The sequence below is a fragment of the Limanda limanda genome, chromosome 3 (genome assembly GCF_963576545.1).
Source record: "Limanda limanda chromosome 3, fLimLim1.1, whole genome shotgun sequence".
Lineage (NCBI taxonomy): Eukaryota > Metazoa > Chordata > Actinopteri > Pleuronectiformes > Pleuronectidae > Limanda > Limanda limanda.
In genome coordinates this window covers 31,051,638-31,075,871 of record NC_083638.1, presented here as the reverse complement: position 1 = coordinate 31,075,871, position 24,234 = coordinate 31,051,638, and the positions used below count along the sequence as shown (strand labels likewise).

The window sequence follows — 24,234 nt, the reverse complement described above, 5'->3', positions numbered from 1 at the left end:
CAGATCTTGTAAATGCTGCTCCTGAGTCTTGGAAAAAATGATGATGTCATCTATATACACGAAACAGATTTTCCCCTTTAACTCCCCAAGGACAGATTCCATCAACCGCTGAAAAGTGGCACCTGCGTTCCGCAGTCCAAATGGCATAACTCTAAACTGGAAGAGGCCTAGATGGGTGGTCACGGCGGTCTTCCTTTTGCTTTCTTCGTCCATGGCCACCTGCCAGTAACCACTCTGGAGATCCAGTGAGCTAAAATATCGGGCCCCCTGCATGGACTCCAGAATTTCATGCACCAACGGCATTGGATATGCATCGTGATGCGTTTTGGCGTTGAGGCTTCTATAGTCCACACAGAAACGGGGTGTCCCATCCTTCCTTGGGACTAAGACCACTGGGGAGGCCCAGGCCGACGAGGAAGGCTCTATCACACCATCACTGAGCATCTTCTTAATCTGCTCCTCGATGACTGCTTGCTTATGTACCGATGCTCTATAGGCTCTCTTTCGCACTGGCAGCTCATCCGTGGTCATGATTTTGTGCCTTACGATTTCAGTTGCACCTGTGGACTCTGTCCAAACTGTAGGCCATTTCTGCAGCAGTGGCCTAACCACCACCGGTTGAGCCTCTACTAGAGGCAGGCTTGGCTGCTTGATGCTAGCCTCTTCAAATACTGCTACGTAAAAATTGATTATTGAGCCTTGAAACCCCCACTGCAATGCATCCCGGGTTTTCGTTAAAAACTTGTGCTCTGTCCCCCCTGGCATGACATACTTCCTAAGGTGGGGCATTAAGACTATCTGGCTTGCACACATAAAGTCTAACCCGAGTAGTAGAGGCATATACAGCTGATCATCACTCAATATATGAACGCTGATGGAGACATGAGTGTCATTGAGGGTGAGGAGCAGGTTAGTTTTCCCTAGAGCCTTACTCTCATGTCCATTGGCCATAACGAACCTCGGGACTTCACTCACGTTCAGAGTCTCTCCAGCCCTCCTTAGGTTGTTCCATAAGGTTCTGTTCATCAATGTGTATGTGCAGCCTGAGTCAAGGACGGCATCTCCGTGTGATCCTCTGATCCTTACTGGTACGACCAGGAGGGTTGGACTGCCCAGAACCGATGCCACATCCGCACCATGTCCACGGCCCTGCCCATGTTCAGGTTTCCTGCTGGATTTTTTGCTAGTACGGTCTGAAGAGTGGGACTGCTGAACGCGGTTCCAATAGTCTTTGGAGTTGCTCCAGTCTTTCTCGATCAAAGACCCCACCTTAACCAGCTAGTCGACTGTGGACACAATGCCACGTAGGCCACTGGCCAGCCGTGGATTACACGATCTGAGGATTCGCCGCACCACCTCTTCCTCTGCCATATCGGAACTCCACTTCAGGCAGAGTGCCCGGTGATCATAGGCAAAGTCCCTCAGGCACTGATCGGGTGATTGCACACTAGAACGGAGCTGCTCCTCAATCTCCGACTGGTAATCAGTGGGCAAGAAAGCTTCCAGGAATGCATTTTTGAACATCTCCCAATTAGCTATTTTGCTGCGAGCGGCTAACCACCAGCTCCGTGCTGGTCCTTTTAGAACGGCGTTAAGGGTGCCCAGGAACTCAAAGTCACTCAGTGGTCTTAAAGAAAGAAAGTTCTCACACTGTTCGATGAAATCAGTGACATCAGCTGAACTCCTCGAGTCACCAAACTGGGGAAACTCCATTCTAATAGGTGGTTTAGCTGAAGCTGCGGCCGCGGCCGGGAGTGAACCATCTCTCACAGATGTTTGGCGGCCGGCAGACAAGACCACAGCCGGAGTGGAGAAACTAACAGGCTTCCATGAAGACCGGCTTTTGTTGATGGTCTTCTTAAGTTCTTCATCCCACCGTTTATCCCTCCGCTGCAGGCAGGATACCAGAGCTTGATCAAATCTCTGCAGCCTTGTGTCAATATACTCCTTCGCCTCCTTAGCCATTGCATCAATTGCTGCTCGGAGCCCCTCCTCCCGATTGAGCGTACTATCGGCTGCTTCCTTAAACCGGTTCTCCAAAGACTCAATTTTTAACTGTAAGTCCTGCAGATGTTCCTCCACTCCAATGGCTCCATTATCATCACTGTCCTCTGACTGATGTTGATCCTCATCCTGGGGGTCAAGATACATCGATTCCAGCATGCTGGTTACCTCACTGAGGCCACTGCGGTTGTGTCTACAGGTAACATGCCGATAATTGTCATCTTCAGGAGGAGAAGGGATATTTCGAGCCAAATCGATGAGGGGCAGTGAGCTCTCTTCAGGTGCATCATCACACCTGGGTGACCCCTGCTGCCTTGAAGCCGCCATTTTACTGACAAGTGAAGCTAAGCCCTCAGGGAAATGTGTGCGTAATGTTGCAGTATTCGTTAATAAAAGGATGTATTCACTGTACTGTAGTTGCAATATACATGTATGTATAGAGATATATATATATATATATATAGGTAGGCCCGGTTTGCACAGCTACCCTGCTCTGATCCTAATCTTCACAAATCAATTAAACTTAACTGTCCCTGAATATCTAATACAGTTATTGGAAAAAACAACACAGTTATGCCACAAATCAATTAATTAAACTTAACAGTCACTGAATATCTAATACAGTTATTGGAAAAAACAACACAGTTATGCAACTTAATTCTTAATGAAATATAGATAACACGTAAAGTGCCGTGATACTGAAGAATTCGCTGTATCAAACACAATTTTCGGCCCGTGTTATTTTAGCTTGAAACAAACAAAAGCCCGACGGGAGAAAAAAACTCCTCGGGACAAACGCACATGCTCCGTCACAGCGATATCGATTTTAATTTTATCATCCACTGGGCCCCATACTGGCCACCACTCTGTAACAAATCGCCCTGTTTCAACCCCAGGGCAAAGTTACTACGCATTAAATTTAAAGGACACGGGCGGAGCCGACCCACTGTGTTTGTTGCACGCTGCCTGAACAAGTTAACATAAACGAAAAATCCCTAATTGGACCGATAACCTAGTTATCGGTCTTACCAAAAATTAACTAAATATATATATAAACGGAAAACACTCAAACAGGTTGCTTATTATATACTGTATTTACACAAAACACCAATAACCCCCCTCGCTCATGCCCGCAAACATTGGCGGACCCGTGAACATAAACAAGCTATTTACACACACTCAAACAACAATATTTTCCCACCCCAGGTCCAAACATAATCCCCAAACAAACGTCCAAAACAAAAATGTCTGCAGGTGTGGCGAGGTGAGTGCCGCAAACAAATCAAAGTCCACGCTTTCTCACCCCCTTCCAGTGCCCAGAAAATGTTCAGTCCACGATATAAGCCATTACAAAATTCTCCCAGGTAATAATCCCGTTCCAGAGAAAAAATCCTTTCGGTTGTAAATTATATATCCAGTTCCTCGAACCACTGGCCGCACCGCCCGCCCGCAGCTCCAAAAAAAACACACACCTCCCGGCGGGACGTCACTTCCCCATATTTAACACATTTCCTTTACAAAAACCCCATATTTACATAATCACACAAATAATAAACAATCACACAAATAATAAACAAATACATACATAGATCCACTTCCTCATTCCTATAGTTTTAAGGTGTCTGACCAATGACATATGTAGCTTTTTTTTGATCCATAAAGTGCACTGCGGTGACCTTTACAACTGTATGACATCTGACAGCAATGTAGCAATATCCGGTTGTTGATAGATGCTAATAGATAATGCTACACCGTACTGCCTCTTCTAGCTGTTCCAAATAAGACTCCAGCATGAAAGCATTCTGGAATAACAGGAGATGACAAACATCTAGAAGTGCAATAACTTAATTGAGTAGCTTGGCTCCCTGGATGTTACTCATAGCAATTATTTGTTGGTCAAAGCTGAGCTAGAACAAGCCGTTATAGTCAAATAGCACAACGAGCTGTGAACCATAAAAATAAACGCACTACATGAGCTTTATTATGTAAGACTAAGAAAACAGTCCACTTTGATTGAGGACTTCTGTTCTCTTTTCCTGTTTCACTGTGGGTGGAACATCTGTGTTATCGAACGAGTCTATTTGACTGTCTGTCACAGCAATCATTTGGGCAGTCTTAATCCAATTTGGATCTTGCAGTTATGCTCAGGACTGGTGCTATTTATTTCTTCTCAATTAGCAATTATGTGTTAGCCAAATGCTTATGTGCATACACTGAACGCACATATTCCTAAACAGGTGAAATGGTCTTTAATTCAATGACAGAGTACATTAGTTATATTGTGTCAAATGCAGTTCATGAAGATGGTAGCCTAATATGATTTTTATGACAATTTAATGATTTGTGGTTATTTTCCCTGGAAACTGGGGTCAGACCTTCCATCAGATGGCATTTAAAAACAACAGGCAATAGATCTAGCTCAGTTTCATTTAAATATCTGTTTCACAGCCACATGTTTTTGGTCAGCTATATTTGTGTATTAGTTCCACAGAATGTTTTATTTATTTATAGATTAATTTACATCCAGTTGCTTAATTGTATTTCACACTTGAATCCGAAAGATATAAAAAACCTTCCCCACGTATTTGAAAAAATTTGGAAACCCTCAGCACTCTTTTCTGTCATTAGTCACAGAGAATTAGGAGTATTAACTTGATATTGACATTCTTAGTCCAGGAGCACTGGTATAAGTATTTGCCTGTAATTCCTAATATCTTTGTGAGTTGAGTGTCAAGTGCTGCTCTACCTTTTAGTACTCGTTCACATTGTGCACTAATCCACTCAGCTGGGACAGTGTTCTTTAATAAGATGACCTAGTTCTGGGTGTCTGCTGATAACAGGCCTACAGTAATGCGATGTGTTCAACCTGCACTACACCACCATATGATCCCATTCCTCCTCACAAGTCCTCCTAATTTTTCTATTCTCTTGGGTGTGTCTCTCTGCTCTCAGGCCCTGGGGAGGAAATGGGAGCCAAGGCATCGTTGGTGGATGCTATGGGGGCCGGCTCTGCCCTCGCTCCGTCTCTCACGCTGGAGAACATCCAGGCGGCGTACAAAGAAGGAGAGGAGATGGCTGCCAGAGAGCTGATCCAGAGAGCCTGCTGCGCAGAGTGCAGTGCAGGGGAGCCCCTGATCAATGGGGTGAGTACACCCAAAATACACATGTGGTGGCTGGGCTTTAGTTATCAGTGCCACAACATATGTTATGCATGCTGAAAACTATGGTTACTGTAATATGCTGGTAATAAGCAGGTCAGGACTTCTTAATACTCGCACCCGGCTGATCTGGTTTAAGTAAATCCACCCAAAAAAAGGGGCTCTGATTGAAAGAGAGTGAGATAAAGAGAAAGAGAGAGAGATAATTCTTTGGGGTAAAAGTGCTGCAAACCATTAATTTACAGCAATCACGCAACATAATAATAAAATGTATTAATAATAATTTTAATTATATATTTGTATAGCACCTTTGATACAACAAAAATGCAGTTTTACAAACAATATAGATAAAAATTACAACATTGACTTGAAATATAGGATACAAGTAAAAGTTAAAATTATCAAACCTTTATTTGATGATTGTCTGAGTAATCTGCTGTACACCATCGTCTAACACAGATGATGCTAATGTTTGAACAAGATTTTTTTTTTTTTACTACAAAGGGAAATATTCTAATGAAAATAAAAAATAAATATTTTGTGTGTGTTTTTGTTTTTTCATCCAGCCACATTCTTTTTCTTTTTCCATGGTTACTGTGGAAGTTTTTTCATTCTTTTTCCATTCAAGTCTAAAACCTTTCATTAAGGCTCAGAAAAAGAAAACATAAAATTAGTGTTTTCCTTTCTTTCAAGTGTAGAATTGTCTTTAGGTGCAGCCACTGTCTGAGAGAGTGCCGACCAGTGTGAGCTTAATGTACTTTGTTTGTTGTCGTGTGTGTTTTGCAGAGTATTGTCAATGGACTTCAGTTCACTTCACTAGTTCCCAAGTGAATTGCACCCAGACATCTCTATTGTAATATGTTTTCTTCCACAGTCTTAGTAATGTGTGTGCAGGGATTGCTGTACAGTGGTAATATGTTCGGGAAAAAACATTGGACCTCATGCAAGAACCGTTTGTACAAACAGATTTATTCCTAAATGTTGCATACAAGTTCTTTGGGGAAATATTTGCGCATTTACCATTTTCTCATAATCTGAGTGTTGGTATGAACACAATTTACGAGTCTAGACTAGAATGAGGTTCAGCCAACATTTGTTATGTCCAAGCTCATTGGAGAACAAGAGAAAACGCTCACAGGCTGACTCAAACCGTTTAGCTGAACACATCAACAGCTTTACAATATTTATGACATGGATAAGCAAAAACAGTTTTTAACATAATAGCAAAGTGTGTTTAAAGTATTTATACATAAGAAAATGTAGGGAGCAGCAATGACAATTGATAGTAATGGTAGAATATGGGATGCTTACACACTTTTATGATAACAGAAGGGTTTGTTAAAGCTGACGTGGCATGTTCGTACAAACTCACCATACGAAAAATTGTAAGAGAAATTTATGATAGGAATACAAACACATCTGAACTACACCGTGATAGAATCACTGTATCAGATCCCCTGAAAGATGGTCAAGACCTCTAATTTTTCAGGTTTATTGAGGTTCCCATAAACAATAAGAGCTGGATATAAAGATACAAAAAAGGAATATTCAACAGGCTGTCAGCTATCATTGTGTGTGTTTTTATACATATATTGATATATCTCTAGGAGCATCTCCTGTGTGCGGCCACTCAGCATGGTGATCTGGAGAGTGTGCGTTACCTGCTAAAAGAAGCTCGTATCTCGGTCCCCCAGGAGCCATCCAACAGCAACCCAGCCATCATGGCAGCTTACTGTGGCCACACCAGCCTGGTCAAAGAGCTGCTGGATGCTATACCAGGTAGGACAAAGAGACAGGGCTGGCCTTTAATTTGTAAAAAATGTTTTTAATCAATAGTCAGTTGATACTTTTCAGCCTGTGAAAACCTGTAACTCTAGATGAGCTGTGTCAAGTCTGAGAAGTCAACTGATGTTACCAAGCTTGACCTGAAATTGGAGATGACAAATGTTTTACAATTCATTATAAACTGCAGGTGTGGAGGAAGAGATGGGTATTTACCAGGCTGAGAGGGTCTAATAAAAGGGGTTGAATTATGGGAAGTCTCTGGCTCCCTCTCAGGTCCATGTCTAAGGAGAGACTTACTCAACTGGATGCTGGCCACATCTTGCCAGCAGGGTCACCTGGATGTGGTCCGGTTGCTGATCCACAGCTATGACGCTGATGCCAAGGACTGTGCCATCCAAAGCAATGACTTTGCTGTTGTTACTGGACTGCCACTGTATGCTGCTGCACAGGCAGGTAGGGAGACGGACATGTATACACTCCACATTAAACATATAACAGAAGGCTTCTTTACTGATCGATTATCCACTGTTCCTTCAAAATATATTCAACATCTTGTTTATACTCACATGAGACACCGTGGCACAGGCCTCCATAGATGGTGCTGCAATATGCTCTCAGCCTCTAGTGGGCATACAAAGAAATAACGTGTGTTATAAAGAAAGTAGACTTCACACTTCAAAACACTGAATTTGTGTACAGGAATTTATACTGTCATTTACCTCCAAGTTCAAATTGTCTCTTGGTGCCTAGAAACATTACTACTTAAAAACTTAAATAACACCCTAATTCTGTTTACTGTCTGAGCTCTACACCCAGAGATCATTCAAATGCTGCAGGTTGGTTAGACTAATTTTAAGACATAAAGACAAACTATTAGACTGATTTACCCATTAGATTAATTAACACTGAATCTATAATAAATAAATATTATACATGTAATGCTTAGTGGTGTAATGGCTTTGTTTTGATTTTGAGATTAATTGTATTGATGTAATGATGTGAAAACTATCTTTTAGCAACATCTTATGTTGTATTATAATAGCGATGCGGATGTGGCCATAATCGATTCATGTTTCCCGCCATGTACCTTTTCAGAGTGTCCTCCCTCCACTCTGCCGCAGACCTCTGCTCATTTTACACTTTCACAATAATCACTGATACTATCAGAAGTTATTTTGACCTGAACAGTTCAGACTTTGTGAGATGCATCGATAATCATTTTATAGTCAAATCGTAGCCACCAGAATCGAATCCTGAGGTGCCTGAAATTCCCACCCCTACTATAAACGTTACTTCACTGAGGAATGTTACTCCCAGAGCTGAGCCCAGGAATCAACCAAGCTGCTTCACAACAAAAACATGAACAAACAAACACCTGCTGCTGGTCTGCCACAGTGTGACCCTGAAGTATTTGAATGAAGAAGTTAAGATGACAGATCCCTTCCAATGACAACAATTACTTAGAAGTTAATGTGTGTAATATGTGAATTCTTCCTTAGAGGTGGATTCACTGATGCAACGTTACACTGATAGTCACAGCAGTATGACTGTAGATACACGTGGCACTCACTCTGATCTATGTTACATAATGTAATTTCACTCACTCATGTCACTACTGCATGAGGATTAGTATGAGGTATTGTACTTGAATTGTATAGCCTCATATTAAAGATGGTTTTAGTCATGAATATAGAAAATCTCTTGTGTGAAAATGTGTGTAATGTGGGTTGTAATAAGCTGATGTTTCTTTTTTTCCGGGAAAATGCTGTCTCTTGCGAAACACATGGTGAAAGACACTGAACGAACCTCTGCTAGTGTGGAAAGAGAGAGTGAGTCGTGTGTTTTGTGTTGAAGGTAATGAGGAGATAGCTCGCTTCCTGCTGCAGAATGGAGCAGGATTCTCATCCTACACCCTGATGGACCATCCAACCTTCAGCAAACACCTCCTCAGACTCCAGCTCCAGGAAACATCCCACGGAGAATTGAAGGAGGTTTGTAACGCAGGAGTAGTGGTTTCTAAGCCACTGTGAGGGTCTACCCTAAACAATATAGCTCGAAACACTTGAACAGATTTTCACCAAACATGGTGGGAATATTAATGTAACTTAATGTTTTTAAGTTAAATTTAAAGTTAAAGTACCTCAAGATATCATTAGATTACATTACATTTCATTTAGCGCCAGCCTTTTTATAAAATGTCATAGAAAACGTATAGAAAATCGATATGTGTTGCTCGCTGTTGATATTGTTGTGGTGGCCATATATAAATTAGGGTGACCAGATTTGAGTTTGTAAAAAAGAGGACACTTCGTCGCGCGGGGGGTGGGGTGGGGGGGGGGGTTGGCGTGGGGAGGTGTAGTGTATAGCATGCCGCACCATGACCATGTGAATGCATACAAATGTCACAAATGAAATGACAAAAATGACACAAATGACTATATGAACATCTATTTATTGAACTTTAACAAAATTGCAAAGTGCAAATGTAAAACAAATCTTTTTTGTGGCATTTAAATGTGTCAATAATGATAACAAATAAAACATTCTAAATAATAAATTCTTTATATGGCCACATATTAAAATAAGAAAATTAAGAAACTTTTCATTCCTCCTCATATATTAAAGCAATAATGATAACAAATGCAATATTCCAAATAATAAATTACTTATATGGCCACATATTAAAATAAGAAAATTAAGACACTTTTCAGTCCTCCTCATGTGGTTGGCCATATTTCTCTGAAGACTGAATCTTACCCAGGAGTTGGCGATTGCCTATCAAATAGGTATGAAAGTCCTTGCAGGTCATGTTTTTGAAATTGTACTGGGTGCACAGCTTCCAAATCGCTGCCACCTTTATTTGCCACTGACACGTAAGTGCCTGCTCTGCATGTCATGCACTCAGCTTCCGAAGCATCACGGCCGAGGTGAAAACATGGGTATTTTTTTTTTAGTTCGTCCGTGAACTTACATTTACGTTTAGGCATGGCTGCAGATGTAATGTGCTGTTGTAAACAGCGCACGGAGTGGAAGCGGCAAGGTGCTCAACGTTGCCAGATTGGAAATGGCAAAGTAACGTTCCAAAGGCTCAAAATAGTTGTATTTGGAGGATAATTATTGTGGCTCTGACAAATCCTGAGATCGGTCGCCCAATGACAGACTCTCTCTACAGTCAGCTCGCGCAAGAAGGTGGTACCATTTCCAGAACTTGGAAGGCCGAAATAACTAGTAGGCTATGTGAAAGACCCAGAAACACAAATATGCGATGAGGCAAAAAAAATAAATAAAATTATTAATATTTTTTTTGCGACGAGGCAAAATACCGGACGTTTTTGGAATCCCTGCCGGACGCATTTTTTAGGTCTCGAAAAGAGGACATGTCCGGGAAAAAGAGGACGTCTGGTCACCCTATATAAATCGGTATATGTGAAAGAGCTGTCCACTTGTGATAGAGTTCCTCTTTGTGCATGCAGGCTGTCAGTGTGTGTTGGAGCGGCCTGCAGCTGCCCTGGTTGGAGCTGGATTGGTTCATGGACATCTCCTCACGAATCACCCACCTGGATCTGTCTTCCAACAGTCTGACTGCTCTGCCCTCTGTGGTGCCCTGGGGCCTCATCTACCTGCAGACTCTAGATCTTTCTGACAACATGCTGAAGGAGCTGCCTCCTGCTCACAGCTCTCAGGAGGTCATCTGCTCCAGGTACACATGGCAGGAGGTACTGTGGCCTGGCTGCAGCTGTGATGTATATTTTTCCACTGAGCACCAGGGTAGCAGCTAGTCAGTGTCCTCCATCTTGGATATGATTGATTTCCTCCAGTTAATTACATTTGTTGTATAGAGTAACATGGTGATTGGATTTCAGACATGTGCGCATCAATATATTGTTACTGCTATTTTCATCGGCTTAAATGACAATTTAAAGGAAAACAAAAACAGAGATAGATCTGACTAATGTGTACCGGGCCATTGTAAGCACAAAGATCAGAATTAGGAGGGAAGGTGTAGCTTCCATCAAAATAAATAAATACAAATGTAAAATAAACACTAGGGCTGCATGCACCACTTTCGGGAGTAGTAGTATATCAAAGTGTAGGACATGTAATGAAGAAGTAATTTCCTTTTGCCACTAGGGCGCACTTTGATTGTAAGCCTTTTAACAACTTTTTATGTGGGTGTTACGGTGTTTTTGTGTGGGTTCAAGGTGTTTGGATGAACCTCAACAAATTTGAAGTTGATCTAATCAGTAAATCATTAGATCAATCATTAGATCAAATGTGTAAATCAGCCAAAATGGCTACTATATTCAAAGGGCACTGTGGAACAATTTTGTCACTCTCATTTCAAATTACTCCAGAATCTGAAAATTGACACCACTTTTAAATTTTCTCGGTAGTTCCATGAGTTTTGGAGCATGTCGTGGCCCCTTAAAAATGCAATCCTTTTGCTTGAATAATTACAATCCGAGCAATTGTCAGTGCTTCGGCCCTAATAGATTAACTTGCAGACAAGTAAGACGGTAAGACCCTGGCATAACTTGGATGTGATCCAAGGCAATAGTAAAGTGTGCTACAGCCACAAACTCGGAATTACACTCGACTCAACCGAGTGACCTCAACTCAAAGGGAGGACGACACCAAACCTGAGTAATGATGAAAGCAATATGATTTTACTAACACAAAGGTACCTTTCAATTAACAAAACTATGGAAGTGAGCAGGCCTACTCTCCAGCCTCCCTCAAAGCAGTCAGCCTTCTTCAGGGAATTTTGAGTGTAATGGGAGTTTTTGCTTGTTTGAACTGTTTTGTTTCTCTATAATATTGTAAGGTCTCAACCTAACCAGGTGCCTCGACATAATGTATGTTTTTTCTGTTCTTCAGTTTGAAGCAGGTGAATCTCTCTCAGAACCAGCTTACCAGTTTGCCCCCCGGACTTCTCCATTTGATCCACATCCAGAGAATTTCTGCTGGCAGGAACAAGCTGAAAGTGCTGTTCGACATCCATGACAGTATGTTTCAACTCGTTTATAATTTAGTTAGTGAAGACCAAAGCAAATATGTTTACCTGTTCGAGATGCAGTGGAACTGGAGAAAGTTAATATTTTCAGCTAACATTCACCTTAACCTGCCTGGCAGAGGCTCGGTTGTTGTTTTCTTATTTTTATATATAAATGTTCCTTTAAGAATGCACTGTGTGTAGTGGTTTTCAGCTGAATTGTATCACCCCATAGTGCTAGAAAACACAGAGGTAATCCAGAAAGAAACTATTAAGTGGTAGGCTGCAAAAATCTTTAATAGTTTATATAGACATTTTAGAAATAATGATGTCCTGTTAAATAAAAAACAATTCTCCCAAATGCAGCAGAGGACAGCAGCCTTCTTTTCTCTGGATATCCATACAAATAGTAGTATAAAAATATGCACAGCCTATCAGGTTCTTTGTCTTTATTCTGCATGCAGGCAGTATTCACCAACTTCCATATTCTTTCTCTGTGTCATCAGTTGCTGGGCAATATAGGGACCTGACAATTACTTTTAAAAATGAATACATCATCACAGTGGCTTTTGAATGAAGTTGCTGATAATCACCTAATAAACTGATTGGTTTAGCATGTCTCTGCATAATGTTCATGAATATTTGTAGGTACAGCCATTTAAATACTTTCTGTCAATTAATGTTTCCGTAAATGTGGGAGACAATAAATGTACTGACTCAAACGTATTGAGAGTAAAAGCAGAGGAATGGCCTTTTGGTCACCGAGCTCAGATTTAGACACAGCTTGTGTGCTTTCATTTCAGCTACAAACTGGATCGGCCTTCGTAAGTTAGAGGAGCTGGATGTGTCCGATAATGGTCTGACCAGTCTGCCTGTGGCTATGATGCACTGTTTGAAATCCCTGAGCTTCCTCAATGTGAGCAGGAACAAACTGAGCAGCTTCCCTGACCCCTGGGCTTGTCCACTGGTAAGAAACCAGACAAATTATAATGATCCACTTTGTTACATCAGCAGATATTTAAAAGATTTTTCTTTTAGTCAGAATAGAATATTTTAGTCTGTTGATCATCTTTGATATAGCGGTTACTGCTGTATTAATTGAGTTAATTTAATGACTTTTTTTAATCATTTAATAATAGTTGGAATTACTGTTTTTATGTTTAAATTTTAGTTTCAGTATAGGCAGATCTTCAACTAAGTTACATCTATGTAACTAAGAATGCACAAATCAATGTATTGTTCTTGTCTCCACAAAACACTTTTGGAGTTTCAGGGGTAAACAGTTTAGCTGAGTAGTTACCTATCTTTAGACATAATAAAACAACAGAAAAATCACAACATGCCTCCATACTGCTTGTGTGGTGTCATCCAAGTGTCCACAAGCCACAACATTCATATTTGACTAGAAACAAGGTCATTACAGGAAATTTAGGCTTGAAAAACAATGTAAATGACACCGGTGTCTGTTGTTTTATTACATCTGAAGAAGGATTCACCATTGACCTCAATTGTACCTGATTCTGCTCTAACAAAGTTTACCCCTGAGACTCCAGAATTGTTTTGTGGATTTAAACCCCTGATATATCAAACACACGCATGCACACACACACACACACACACACACACACACACACACACACTTATCTCTCTTTAGTTGTTAGGACACATTGGCATAATGTATTCCTTAGCCCTTTACCCTAATCTTACAGATACAATCCGGCGAGCCATCTACACAATCCCTTTACTTTAACTCTAAACACCTTTTAGTGCTTATAATATATTTAGCTTTTGTCAAAGTCTTCTTACATTGTTAGTGGCTCCTTCATACAAATGAATTTGAACATTAAATAAGTATACACAATTTGTTTTTTTCTCATGTTGTTGTTTTGTACTTTGGGACCTTTGGGACTTCCTCGACACGGCATATTGATGGTTTGACAAAAGGATGGACAGAATGTGGTTTAAAGCTTTGATGGATTTGTACTGGATTGCGCAGAGAATCTTAAACTGGGTTACATTTATATTGCAGCTTAGCATTATCTTTATATATAATTACTGGAATACATATTAAAAATGACAAATTACTGCTAAAATCTACAATTGTCACTTGTGGCTGAAATAGTATTTTACCGGACCAAAATGTCTATTTTAGTAAATTATATTTTATTGTCGATTTTTTACATGATAACAAAATAGTATTTATTTTTCTCCAACTCTGCAGAAACAATGCAAAGCTTCATTCAATGACATTGAGAGTCTTCCAAACACGATCTCCATCTTCTGGAGGACTAAGCTGCAGGAGGTGGACTTCTCTGACAACAGCCTGAAGGAACTGCCCTCATACATCTTCGAACTGGAGGTAAGAACCATCTGGATCTGTTCTTGTTCATGTCTGAATATCAATCGATCAATCAAACGAACATTAAATCACACACAGTACTTGACAGAATAAAAGCAATGAATAAACACCAAAGGCAAATAAAAAAAAAAGTTATGATAGAAGGTGCAGGGCATGCCTTAACTGTAAAATTACTGCCAGATCATTTTTATTGTATAAGAGGGGGGGGGGGAATAAGAGAAAATGTTAAAGATCACACTTTGTAGTCACACAAACCAGCCTCTAGATGGCGCTGCTGCTGTGTGGATGGCCGAATGTTTCACTCAGTGACTTCATGTTGGTGTTCTGCAGCTCAGAAGCACCTGGAGGTAGGAAACAAGTACATGCAGAAATCTTCTGCTCACGTTATGATTCAAATTGTACATTTTGGAATTGGCACTTTAATAGAAAGGCTAGTTAAACAAGCAACACAAACTGAGAGATGCAAAATCACATTTATAAAAGGGATCAAATCTAAAGGGAGCCAAGCAAGAAGCATTTCATTCTTCTCACGTTGGTTTATTTTCTTATCTTTATAATTTTTTTATTGATATTAATGGATTGAATGAGTGGTACAGATGTGTTGTCTGCCTTTCTCTGTGGCCTAAAACATGTTTGAATGCCGTAATTTCAATAAATGTATTACTTAAAAGTGAATACAAAATAAATTAAATTTAACATATAAATAATTTATGTTATGTTCACTGAATTAGTATGATGTATATCAAGACTGCCTGTTTACAGAGGCTTGTTTGATGAATATGCCATGGAAACTTTAAGATGTATGAATTCATAATCATAATAATGAGGCCAAATGGCTTTTTTCACATCAATCCTTTCAGCAAAGCAACAGGAGACATTAAAGCATCTTCAAGTCCTCAGCAGTTGAATTTAGTGGCCCATGCTCATAGTTGAGCCTCAACTATGTTAAGTAATATTTTATAGATGCATTTAATTTTGATGTATTAATCAAGAGGGCTCCTTCAGACTGAAATCTCCTCCTCTTATGTATTAGTTGCTCTTACAACCCAATAGTAACCATAAGAAGATGAAATAAAGGGAAGTATAATAATAAAAGTATTTGGTGGATAATAGTCTGTTCCTCCACAGACTTAGAAAGCTCAGTTACTTTTAGTTGCATACAGACATCTTGATTTCTTATGCTAGGTCTTACTGCTTCAACAGTATTATAAAGGCATCATATTTCAGAATATTTGGCTCAAGAACAAGAAACAATCCGACAATGCTATAGCATCATAATTAGCTTGGAGCAGCAGACATAACAAAACACAGTGAGTAGTATTAGGATGTCTTATGTTCTCATTGCATCACAGGAATTTTAAGCCACGGTACAGTGTGCCAGCTGTCTGTCCTGGAAATTAAAAGGCAGATGTTTGACTGTATCTCACCTCTGTTCTCATCAGGCTGTGGTCTCACTGAGACTGTGTGGGAATCATATTGTCACCCTCCCAGCCCCCAGTAAGTGGAAGTGCTCTCAGCTCAGGACCCTTGATCTTTCTAGGAACCAGCTTGGCAAGTAGGTCCAAACACATACACAACTTCACACTTTATCTATGTACACACTGTCAGCTGGGGTCAGCTTTTACTGAACAGCTGTATGGATGTCTGTAACAAAAAAATCCTGCACAGTTTTAACACACATCAGCTTTGAAGAACGTTGCTATTAAGATAAAAACAGGACTGTAATCCATTTCGATACCTTGTCAATAGGGTTGGGCAATCTGATGACTTTACATCATGATAGTACCCTGAGTCTACCCTAATGATGTGGATCAACAATATGTTCACAAACCAACAGAATGATTGTCGAATAGAAAGCTGTGGCTGTTTCATGCATGACAGATTTGAAAAACAATTCATCACCACATCTGTCTTTTCAACCAGCAAAAGTGAGAAGCTGCGGTCTGAATCTTTTGTACATTATTTTTAATGATTAAAACTTAGAGCAAGATGTTGCATGCGGCTGAAATCTTTTCCCTAGAATATATGCACGTTTTTACTAATCATTATGCTAACCAAGTATTTTATTATGAACACCATATTGTCATGGTCATGAAACCATTACATTACATTACATGTCATTTAGCTGACGCTTTTTTGTCCAAAGCGACTTACGTTTTTAGTACACTCAACATTTATGAGGGGCCATTTAGGGGTTCAGTATCTTGCCAAGGACACTTCGGCATGCAGATGGCGAAGAGTGGGGATTGAACCGGCAGTTGGAGACTTTTACTTTGTGACATTAGTCGAGCATTATCCTGCTTGAAGTATCCATTAGAAGATGGTGAACTGTGATTAGCATGGTTCGCAAAAATACTAAGATTGTCGCTTTCAAACCATGATCGATTCCTCTCAGTCAGCTCCAAGCATTCTTATCCATTTTCCTCGGACCTCTCCTCATCAACAGAGCTGCTTCTCATTGGGTGGTTTGTTGTGGCTCCATTCTGAGAAAAACCTGTGTAATGAATGCCTTGTGTGATAATCTCAGCAGTCTCAGAAAAACCCAAAACAACAATCATATCACCATCAAATTCACTGAGATCATGAACATTCACCAAAGCTCCTGACCTTTATCTGCATACACTGCACTGCTGCCACCTGACTGGCTGATTGGATAGTTTAATAAATGCTCCTGTTTACAGGTGTTCCTAGTAAAATGATTGATGTGTGTAATTTGTAAATCATACTATCTTAAAGATGCATATTTGTATCTTGTGCACAATATTATTGTTTTACTTTATGTCAGGAAAACTGTCACTGTTATAGATATTTCTCGAGAGCTCAAGCTTGTGTAGTAACATTTCATACAGTATGTTTTTATCACACTGTGCAGGTTCTGGGCTACAGACCATTATTTCTATCATATTTGTCATCGGTCAGTAATTCAATTTTTGTCTTTTAGAAATGAGGAAGGGCCTAAATCCAGCAGGCTGTCCTTCCTGACTACATGGAACAGGAGAGACCCAGACCCAGGTAGAACTGATCGTTTGAACCTTAATACAAATCAACATAAAGTTCACAATCACATTGTTCCTCTTTGCTAATAACAATGTGGTCTGTGAAGATGATGTCAGGATCAAAGGGTCTGGCTTAAACATTGTTCTTCAGTCACTGAGTTGATAAGATGCAAGAATGCAAGAATACACCTCAATTCAATAATATCCCAGCATTTCTTCTGTCCTTGCAATTGTATCACAAACTGAACATGTTTACTATTTAGGCTTTAACCTCTATCAGAGGGAATTATTTTTATAATACCCTTGATATTTTTACTAATTATATTGATTATAGGTTTTTGACAGTATTTGCCTATTTCATCATTGTTTTGTGCCCAATCCTGGCCATTCTTGATGCTTTCTCTCGACATATTTACTTTGTTATCATTATAATCAGTGGCGGCTGGTGACATTTTTTTTGGGGGGGCGCACTTGGGCGGCGCGGTTTAAATAGCCCACCGCAATGAGGTGACCTGCACCTCGGTGCACCTCCGGGGACCTCCGGGGACGTCACCTCCGTGCAGATTAAAAGTATCTGCTAACTATGCAGCTCCTGTAGATCAGTGATAAGGTCTCTGATTGGACAGTCCTGTCAGCATGATGTATAAGAAACCCTTTCATTGGCTGTGGGCGCAAGTGAAGTGCGCCCATGGCTCGAACTGTCATCCACCAATGAGAAGCTGTCCTTGCTCAAATGTTCCTGCCCCTTTTTTTGGCTTCCATAGACTTCCACTTGGCCGGCGCCCACAGGGAGGAGTGGCTTCTCTCTCAGTGATAACGAATGGCAAATATATTATATTTGGTCACATTTAACTTAAATGTGACCAAATATAATATATTAAGTGTTTTTTGACAGGGGCTTACGGTCTCCGGCACACGCTTTAAAACAGTACATTTCTTATTAAATTATTTGATATATAATGTTTTTTGACATGTCATTTTTTTTTTTTTTTTTTTTTTCATCTCAAAATTTTAGGGTGGGCGGCGCCCCAGCGCCCTGTATTGACAAACCGCCACTGATTATAATTGTTTTTTATATTGCATGTGATTTTTAAAAAATTATAAAAAAAACATGCAGAATGTCGTTTTCCTAGAGTCTACTAGGTATTTGCTGATATTTGAATCTCTTATGAAAACATATGTCTGGGAAATATTTTTAAAAATTTGAAAAATACTTCCCTCCCATGTGAACTGAATCATCTCTGACACTTCACCTTAAACAAACCTGCAATCCTACTCTGTGATATCACGGAAATGATGTGGTCTGTTTAAACCATGTGGTGTGTGTTTATGCATGCATGCTGTGACCCCCTGCACGGCTCTGTCTTGGCAGTGTGTTCCATAGAGTTTCCCATGATTCTGCGGGATTCACTGGAAGTGCTTTATCTGAACGACAACCAGCTGGAGTGTGTTCCCCAGTCAGTGTGTGGTCTGCACAGCCTCTCTGAGCTCTACCTGTCCAAGTGAGTCCCTCTGTCTCCGTGCCAACCTTCACCTGCATGCTCTCCCTTACTGTCATCCCTCTGTCACACTGATAATGCTGGTGTCATGGTTGTCGAGCTACCGTCTCTAGACGTTGTGTGTGTGTTTTTATCTTTCCTGTCACCGACAATAGATGCCTGGGAGGTGCAGGGCACGGTCATTGCGTTTAGTCTGATGTTCCTCTAGAGGGCACTCTTGTTCCTCTCAGTGCTGCAGATAAGAAATTGGAATATCTGGGTGCTTGAACATTTCCCCAAACACCTATGATTCATTGCAGCTGACAGCAGGGTTCATATTCAGCCCCATTCTGCTGATACTCATTCAATACATACTCAATATATATGTTATTTATTTCAAAATAATTCCGGGGGGGGGGGGGTGACAGTGAAGAAAACGTTCTGATGTTACTTGGCCATAAAACGTGAAATGGTGAAAGTCTATTAAACATTTTAAAGGTCAGTAAGAAACAAGTCTGACACATCTGCTTGGGTTCCCAACTGATATCGGTTTAGTCACTGGGAACTGCTGTTTGGTATGAAGTCAGTATGAGTCAGGTCCTACCACAGCTGTCTGCAGCTGTTTTATACAAACATTGCTCTCTGCTACACTCTCCCCAGAATGATTGAATTGTTTGGGAAGTCATGGATCTGCATTTCCTGTTACAGCCAGAAAACGACTTTGGCAGTAAATCCATCTTCGACTGTTTCTTAGAAAGAGGCCTTGGGACCCTGTTTGACTCTGTCAGTAAAGGTCCATGGGATCCATGAAACTAATGATGATTAAAGTAATTGATTAAAGGAAATAATTCAAAACAGACACTTGCACTTGGAGGGTAGGAAACTTTGAAAGAACCTCCCTTAATGTGAATCTTTGTCCCTTATTATTTCACCTGCTCTGGGAACAGTAATCCTGGAATCCGGGAGCTTCCAGTGGAGCTTGGTCGGCTCTCCAACCTGTGGCAGCTGGACACAGAAGACCTCAATATCACTAACGTTTCCCAGGAAGTGAGAAAAGAAGGTACTTTCTAACACAGTCGATTTTGAAAGGAGTCTCGGCTGGAAAGAGGAGCTTTGCTTAAAATTATAACCCTTAAAATATAAGTTCACAATATTTAAAGTGTCTCTTAAAAGATCAAGTTTGCATTGAAACTGTTTCTGCTGGTGGTTGTAATCATTCTTCCTATTCATACAGGCCATTAAGTGATCCCTTGCCAATGGGCTTCCAGTGTAAGTGATGGGTTTTTCTGTGCAGAAATACATTGAGTTGGATAGTGTTTCCATGATGAGCTAAGTTGAAGGAGCCGTAACACAAAGAGGGAAATCTCTGACCTTAACTGAGGGATGAAACCAATTAATTTGTGTTACTCAGACTGCTGGACCCTCAGATGAACTTACATTGGAAGCCTGTTATCAGTGAGAATGTTTACACAAAAAACACTGCTCAGTGTTAACATGGAGCCCTGATGACTGTAAAGCAAAACTAGTTTACAGTCTACACATGGATTTATTTTTGTAGCTCAATTCAATTTGTACCAGTTATGATAGAACTGTTCTGAGGCCTCGGAGCATCGCGACAACCCTTGAAAGCTACAGTTGGTCAGATTTGAATTAGGAAGTTGCTCTGCGAAAAGTAATGGACATTTTACAATGTACAGTCTGCGCAATAAGTTTATTGTTCATCTTCATATCTTTCTTTCAAATCTGTGTGTTTCCAACCAGGAGTACTGGCTCGAGCCTGCCTCATATTCTGACTGGTCCCAATTCTTGAGCTGTTTCTGTAACATACATAATATATTACATTTAGGTATAAGATATTAAAAAACAAATCTCAAAGTATTGAGTAATTGCAGCAGTCATATAGATATACGACTAATTGGAATTACGTGTTATTTAGAGAACAGAAATATAAAGCAAGTACAAAATGCAAATGTAACTAAAACTTGATCCTTGAGGAAAGGTGACCATGTATTTGGTATTTCAGTGGTTTCCTTAGTTTCTTGGCAATTGTTAACGTAACTCCCAACACTCTGAAAACAGCATCTTGATCTTTCTGGTTTTGTCAGGTCCTGCGTCTGTTCTGGCTTTCCTCCGCGCGCACCTTCGAAAGGCTGAGCCTTGTAGACTGCTGAAGATGCTCTTGATTGGCCCTCCCAGGCAGGGCAAAACGACCCTTCTTGAGGCTCTACAGTCCGGCAAGGCGTCTACCTTCACCCCCAACGAATGCAGCATCTCCACCTCCATGATGGAGCTGGAAAAACCACAATGTGGCAAAAACAACGTGAGAAAAACAGCTCCGGTACATGTGCATACTCAGGGGTTAAAATGGTCTTTCCTATCTCTCTAAACTGTCTCTATCAATATAAAATTAGGAAAATAAAATATACTGTCAGATGAACCTGAAAATACAAAACAGCAGAAAACAGTCCTTATCCTTAAAGCCTAAACACAAACTTTAATGGTATCTCATATAGTTTGGTTTTATTTATCCAGTTTTGGGCATCTTTCGCTAATGCCAGCTGTGATTGGCTCCAGCCTCATGCAAGGATAAGCTGTATAGATAATGGATGGATGAATATCCAGGTTTCAGATATGAGACACAGTCGAGTTGAAAGGAGTTTAATTTTCGATGCTCAAAGTGTGTTTTTATTAATGTCGTCCTTCCAGAAACTGTGTTTCTGTTTCTCTGAATAATCAAGGAAACAGTTAACAGTTTGATAGGGATTTCTTACTCATAAGGTCGCTTCAATAAAGCTATTATACGGAGTCTGTGGGTTTGCTTTTTGGAAAACACAACAGAAAAAGGGAGTGGGTTTTCAATAATAACATAAATGTTTTCAAGAGACTGAGTCACCTTAGGCTAGTTTTTTCACCCTTTTCACCCTTTTTTTTGCTGACTCGTCACATATTCACACTGTCATCTTGTTAAACAGAAAGACGGGCTGGCGTTCAACGTGTGGGACATTGGTGGTCAGGCCAACATGTCCACTGTGAACCAGTGTTTCTTCACCGATAAGGCCCTGTATGTGGTGATCTGGAACCTGGCTCTAGGAGAGGAGGCCGTGGCCAGCCTGCAGACATGGTTGCTCAACATTGAGGTGAAATACACCACACCCTACACATATATACACACACACACAGAGACACACAAACTAACACGCACACACACGTAGGGACAGTGTGAGTGGTCAGAGGATGAAGGGTGTGTCTGTATAAATCAGACAGTCGTCAGTGCTGAACAATGGTTTTTGTGTGTTTCCAGTAGGAGTGAGGAGGGACCTGATTTATAGGAGAATGATTTGTTTGTCTGACCACATTAACCACATTCAACTGTTATAATTTAATGGAAGTATAAAAAATTGGATGACGTTGAAACTGCTTGCATCATTTCACCGAATCATAGAATCAGAATTACTAGCTGATATTTAGTAATGCCTTCACTTTTCCTCTTTCTGATTAGTGTGGATACTTTACTGTATTATTTTGCCTGGATCTGTTTCAGACGGAACTTCGCACTTAGAGTTGCGTCATTTCCTATTTGACATGATAGTTAGATTTTTATCTTGAATTTCTACTTTGGACCCACATCACCTGCAGAGGGCTGATCAGTGCCTGGGTCCTGAGAAATTACACAAACAAATGTTGCAAAGACTCACTCTAGAAGAAAACTTCACTACATGTAAAAAGCAATTTCACTGACAGTGAAGTGAAGGAGTAACACAACACAGCACATGTGTGCAGGGATTTACTCCAAATCTTATTGATGTTATTCTTATTCTTTCTTTTTTATATATATATTTGCATAAATGAGCAATGTCCCTTCTGTTATTGATGGTATGTCTCTTTCTGTTCCTCCCAACCACTGCTGCTACTGTTTTAAATTGTGTAGTCAGTAGCCTATAGATGCTCTTGAATCCTCTCCAAATATACACACAAAGTAATGGTTAGTTACTCTGCTCTACAGGCTCGAGCACCCAGCTCTGCCGTGGTGGTGGTGGGAACACATTTAGATCTCATCGACACCAAGTTTCGCACTGAGAGACTGGCCACGCTGAGAGCTTACATTCTTGCTCTGTGCCGGTCGCCTTCAGGGGCTCGAGCCACCGGCTACCCTGACATCACCTGGAAACACCTGCAGTAAGCACACTTTTTTGTACTTATTAAAAAGCAGCAGCTCTGTTTGCATATTCTTCATTTGAGTCTGGCAGTGTATTCAAATGTGTGTCTGTGTGTCTCTGTACTCAGTGAAGTGTCCTGTAAGACTCTGGAGGGGCTGGAGGGGCTTAAGAAGCTGATCTACCAGGTGGCCCTCACCATGAAAGACAACAGCAGTTCAGCCTGTGGCAGTAAACTGCTTGGACGGCTGGTGAGTGAGAAAACATTGACAGCTTCAACACTGCGCTATCGGAATTTTTTTGTCTCCAGTGGCTTACTGATGCAGCTGTGTGATGTGGATTAGGCATACACAAATGTACAGAAGAGTCTTTTGCAGTATTTCTTTGGGTCAGTTCCTGTAGCAACATCATCAGAAGCTGATGTTTATCACTGTCTCTTCTCCTGTAGATCCCCAGGAGTTACCTGACACTTCAGGAAACCGTGATGGCAGAGAAGCAGAGGCGAGATGCTGAGGGAGATGTCCAGTATCTAACTGATGTCCAGCTGGACCGCATCATCGAACAGAACCCAGGAAGTGACATCAGAGACTATGAGGACCTACAGACTGGTAATGTTACTTGTTCAGCTAATCATTTGTTTGACTTGTTAAACAACAGAAGGTACTGAGAACCATCTCCTTTGGTTTGACATCCTCATCTGTGGCACAAATTTAGTAAATTTAGATATTTATGATAAATATTTTTGATCCCGGACTCCCTCCCACCCAATTATCTATGAATATGCAAATTGCGAGAAAAGTACAAAATAATATTCTAAATGATAATTAAATGAATTTGAAATTAACTTCAAAAGTAATGCATTACGTTACTAAGCACTTTCAACAATCAGTTGCCAGTTCCATCAAAGATACCTTTAAACAAATGTTTAAATCATTACCAAATCAAACAAATCATTAGTGACAAACGTTAGGAAGTGAGACAACAGCACAAAACATCTAAATAAGCAAACATCTTGGAATTGTATTTCTCTTCTTTTGGTGGATTGTACCTGCCTCCCCCACATCAAACTAATGCACAAACCACCTGACCAGTCTGTTCATTGAACACAGAGAACAAACTGATATATTTATCTAATTTCTAGACAAAAAATGACTGCCAAATATCAAAGTAACATAGTGATACTCTTCAACTTCAACATCATCAGAAAGCACCACGTACACTTCCATTGTTACGCAGATGACACCCAACTGTACATGTCTATGAAGCCTGATGAATCTAATCCCTTAGTTCAACTTTAGGAATGTCTC

The 24,234-nt window shown here is 40.5% G+C and overlaps 1 protein-coding gene across 1 annotated transcript in view; it reads left to right on the top strand.

Annotated features, from left to right (window-relative positions):
- Nucleotides 1–24,234, top strand: part of lrrk1 (leucine-rich repeat kinase 1) — a 64,162-nt gene that overhangs the window by 10,229 nt on the left and 29,699 nt on the right. The window contains exons 3-19 of the mRNA XM_061068502.1: nt 4,957–5,147; nt 6,770–6,941; nt 7,221–7,400; nt 8,802–8,938; nt 10,421–10,647; nt 11,826–11,953; nt 12,744–12,907; nt 14,162–14,299; nt 15,742–15,854; nt 17,241–17,311; nt 18,668–18,797; nt 19,721–19,833; nt 20,879–21,093; nt 21,746–21,910; nt 22,777–22,949; nt 23,058–23,178; nt 23,376–23,535. Coding sequence (XP_060924485.1) covers nt 4,957–5,147; nt 6,770–6,941; nt 7,221–7,400; nt 8,802–8,938; nt 10,421–10,647; nt 11,826–11,953; nt 12,744–12,907; nt 14,162–14,299; nt 15,742–15,854; nt 17,241–17,311; nt 18,668–18,797; nt 19,721–19,833; nt 20,879–21,093; nt 21,746–21,910; nt 22,777–22,949; nt 23,058–23,178; nt 23,376–23,535 — 2,598 coding nt within the window. The remainder of the gene's footprint in view (nt 1–4,956; nt 5,148–6,769; nt 6,942–7,220; nt 7,401–8,801; nt 8,939–10,420; nt 10,648–11,825; nt 11,954–12,743; nt 12,908–14,161; nt 14,300–15,741; nt 15,855–17,240; nt 17,312–18,667; nt 18,798–19,720; nt 19,834–20,878; nt 21,094–21,745; nt 21,911–22,776; nt 22,950–23,057; nt 23,179–23,375; nt 23,536–24,234) is intronic.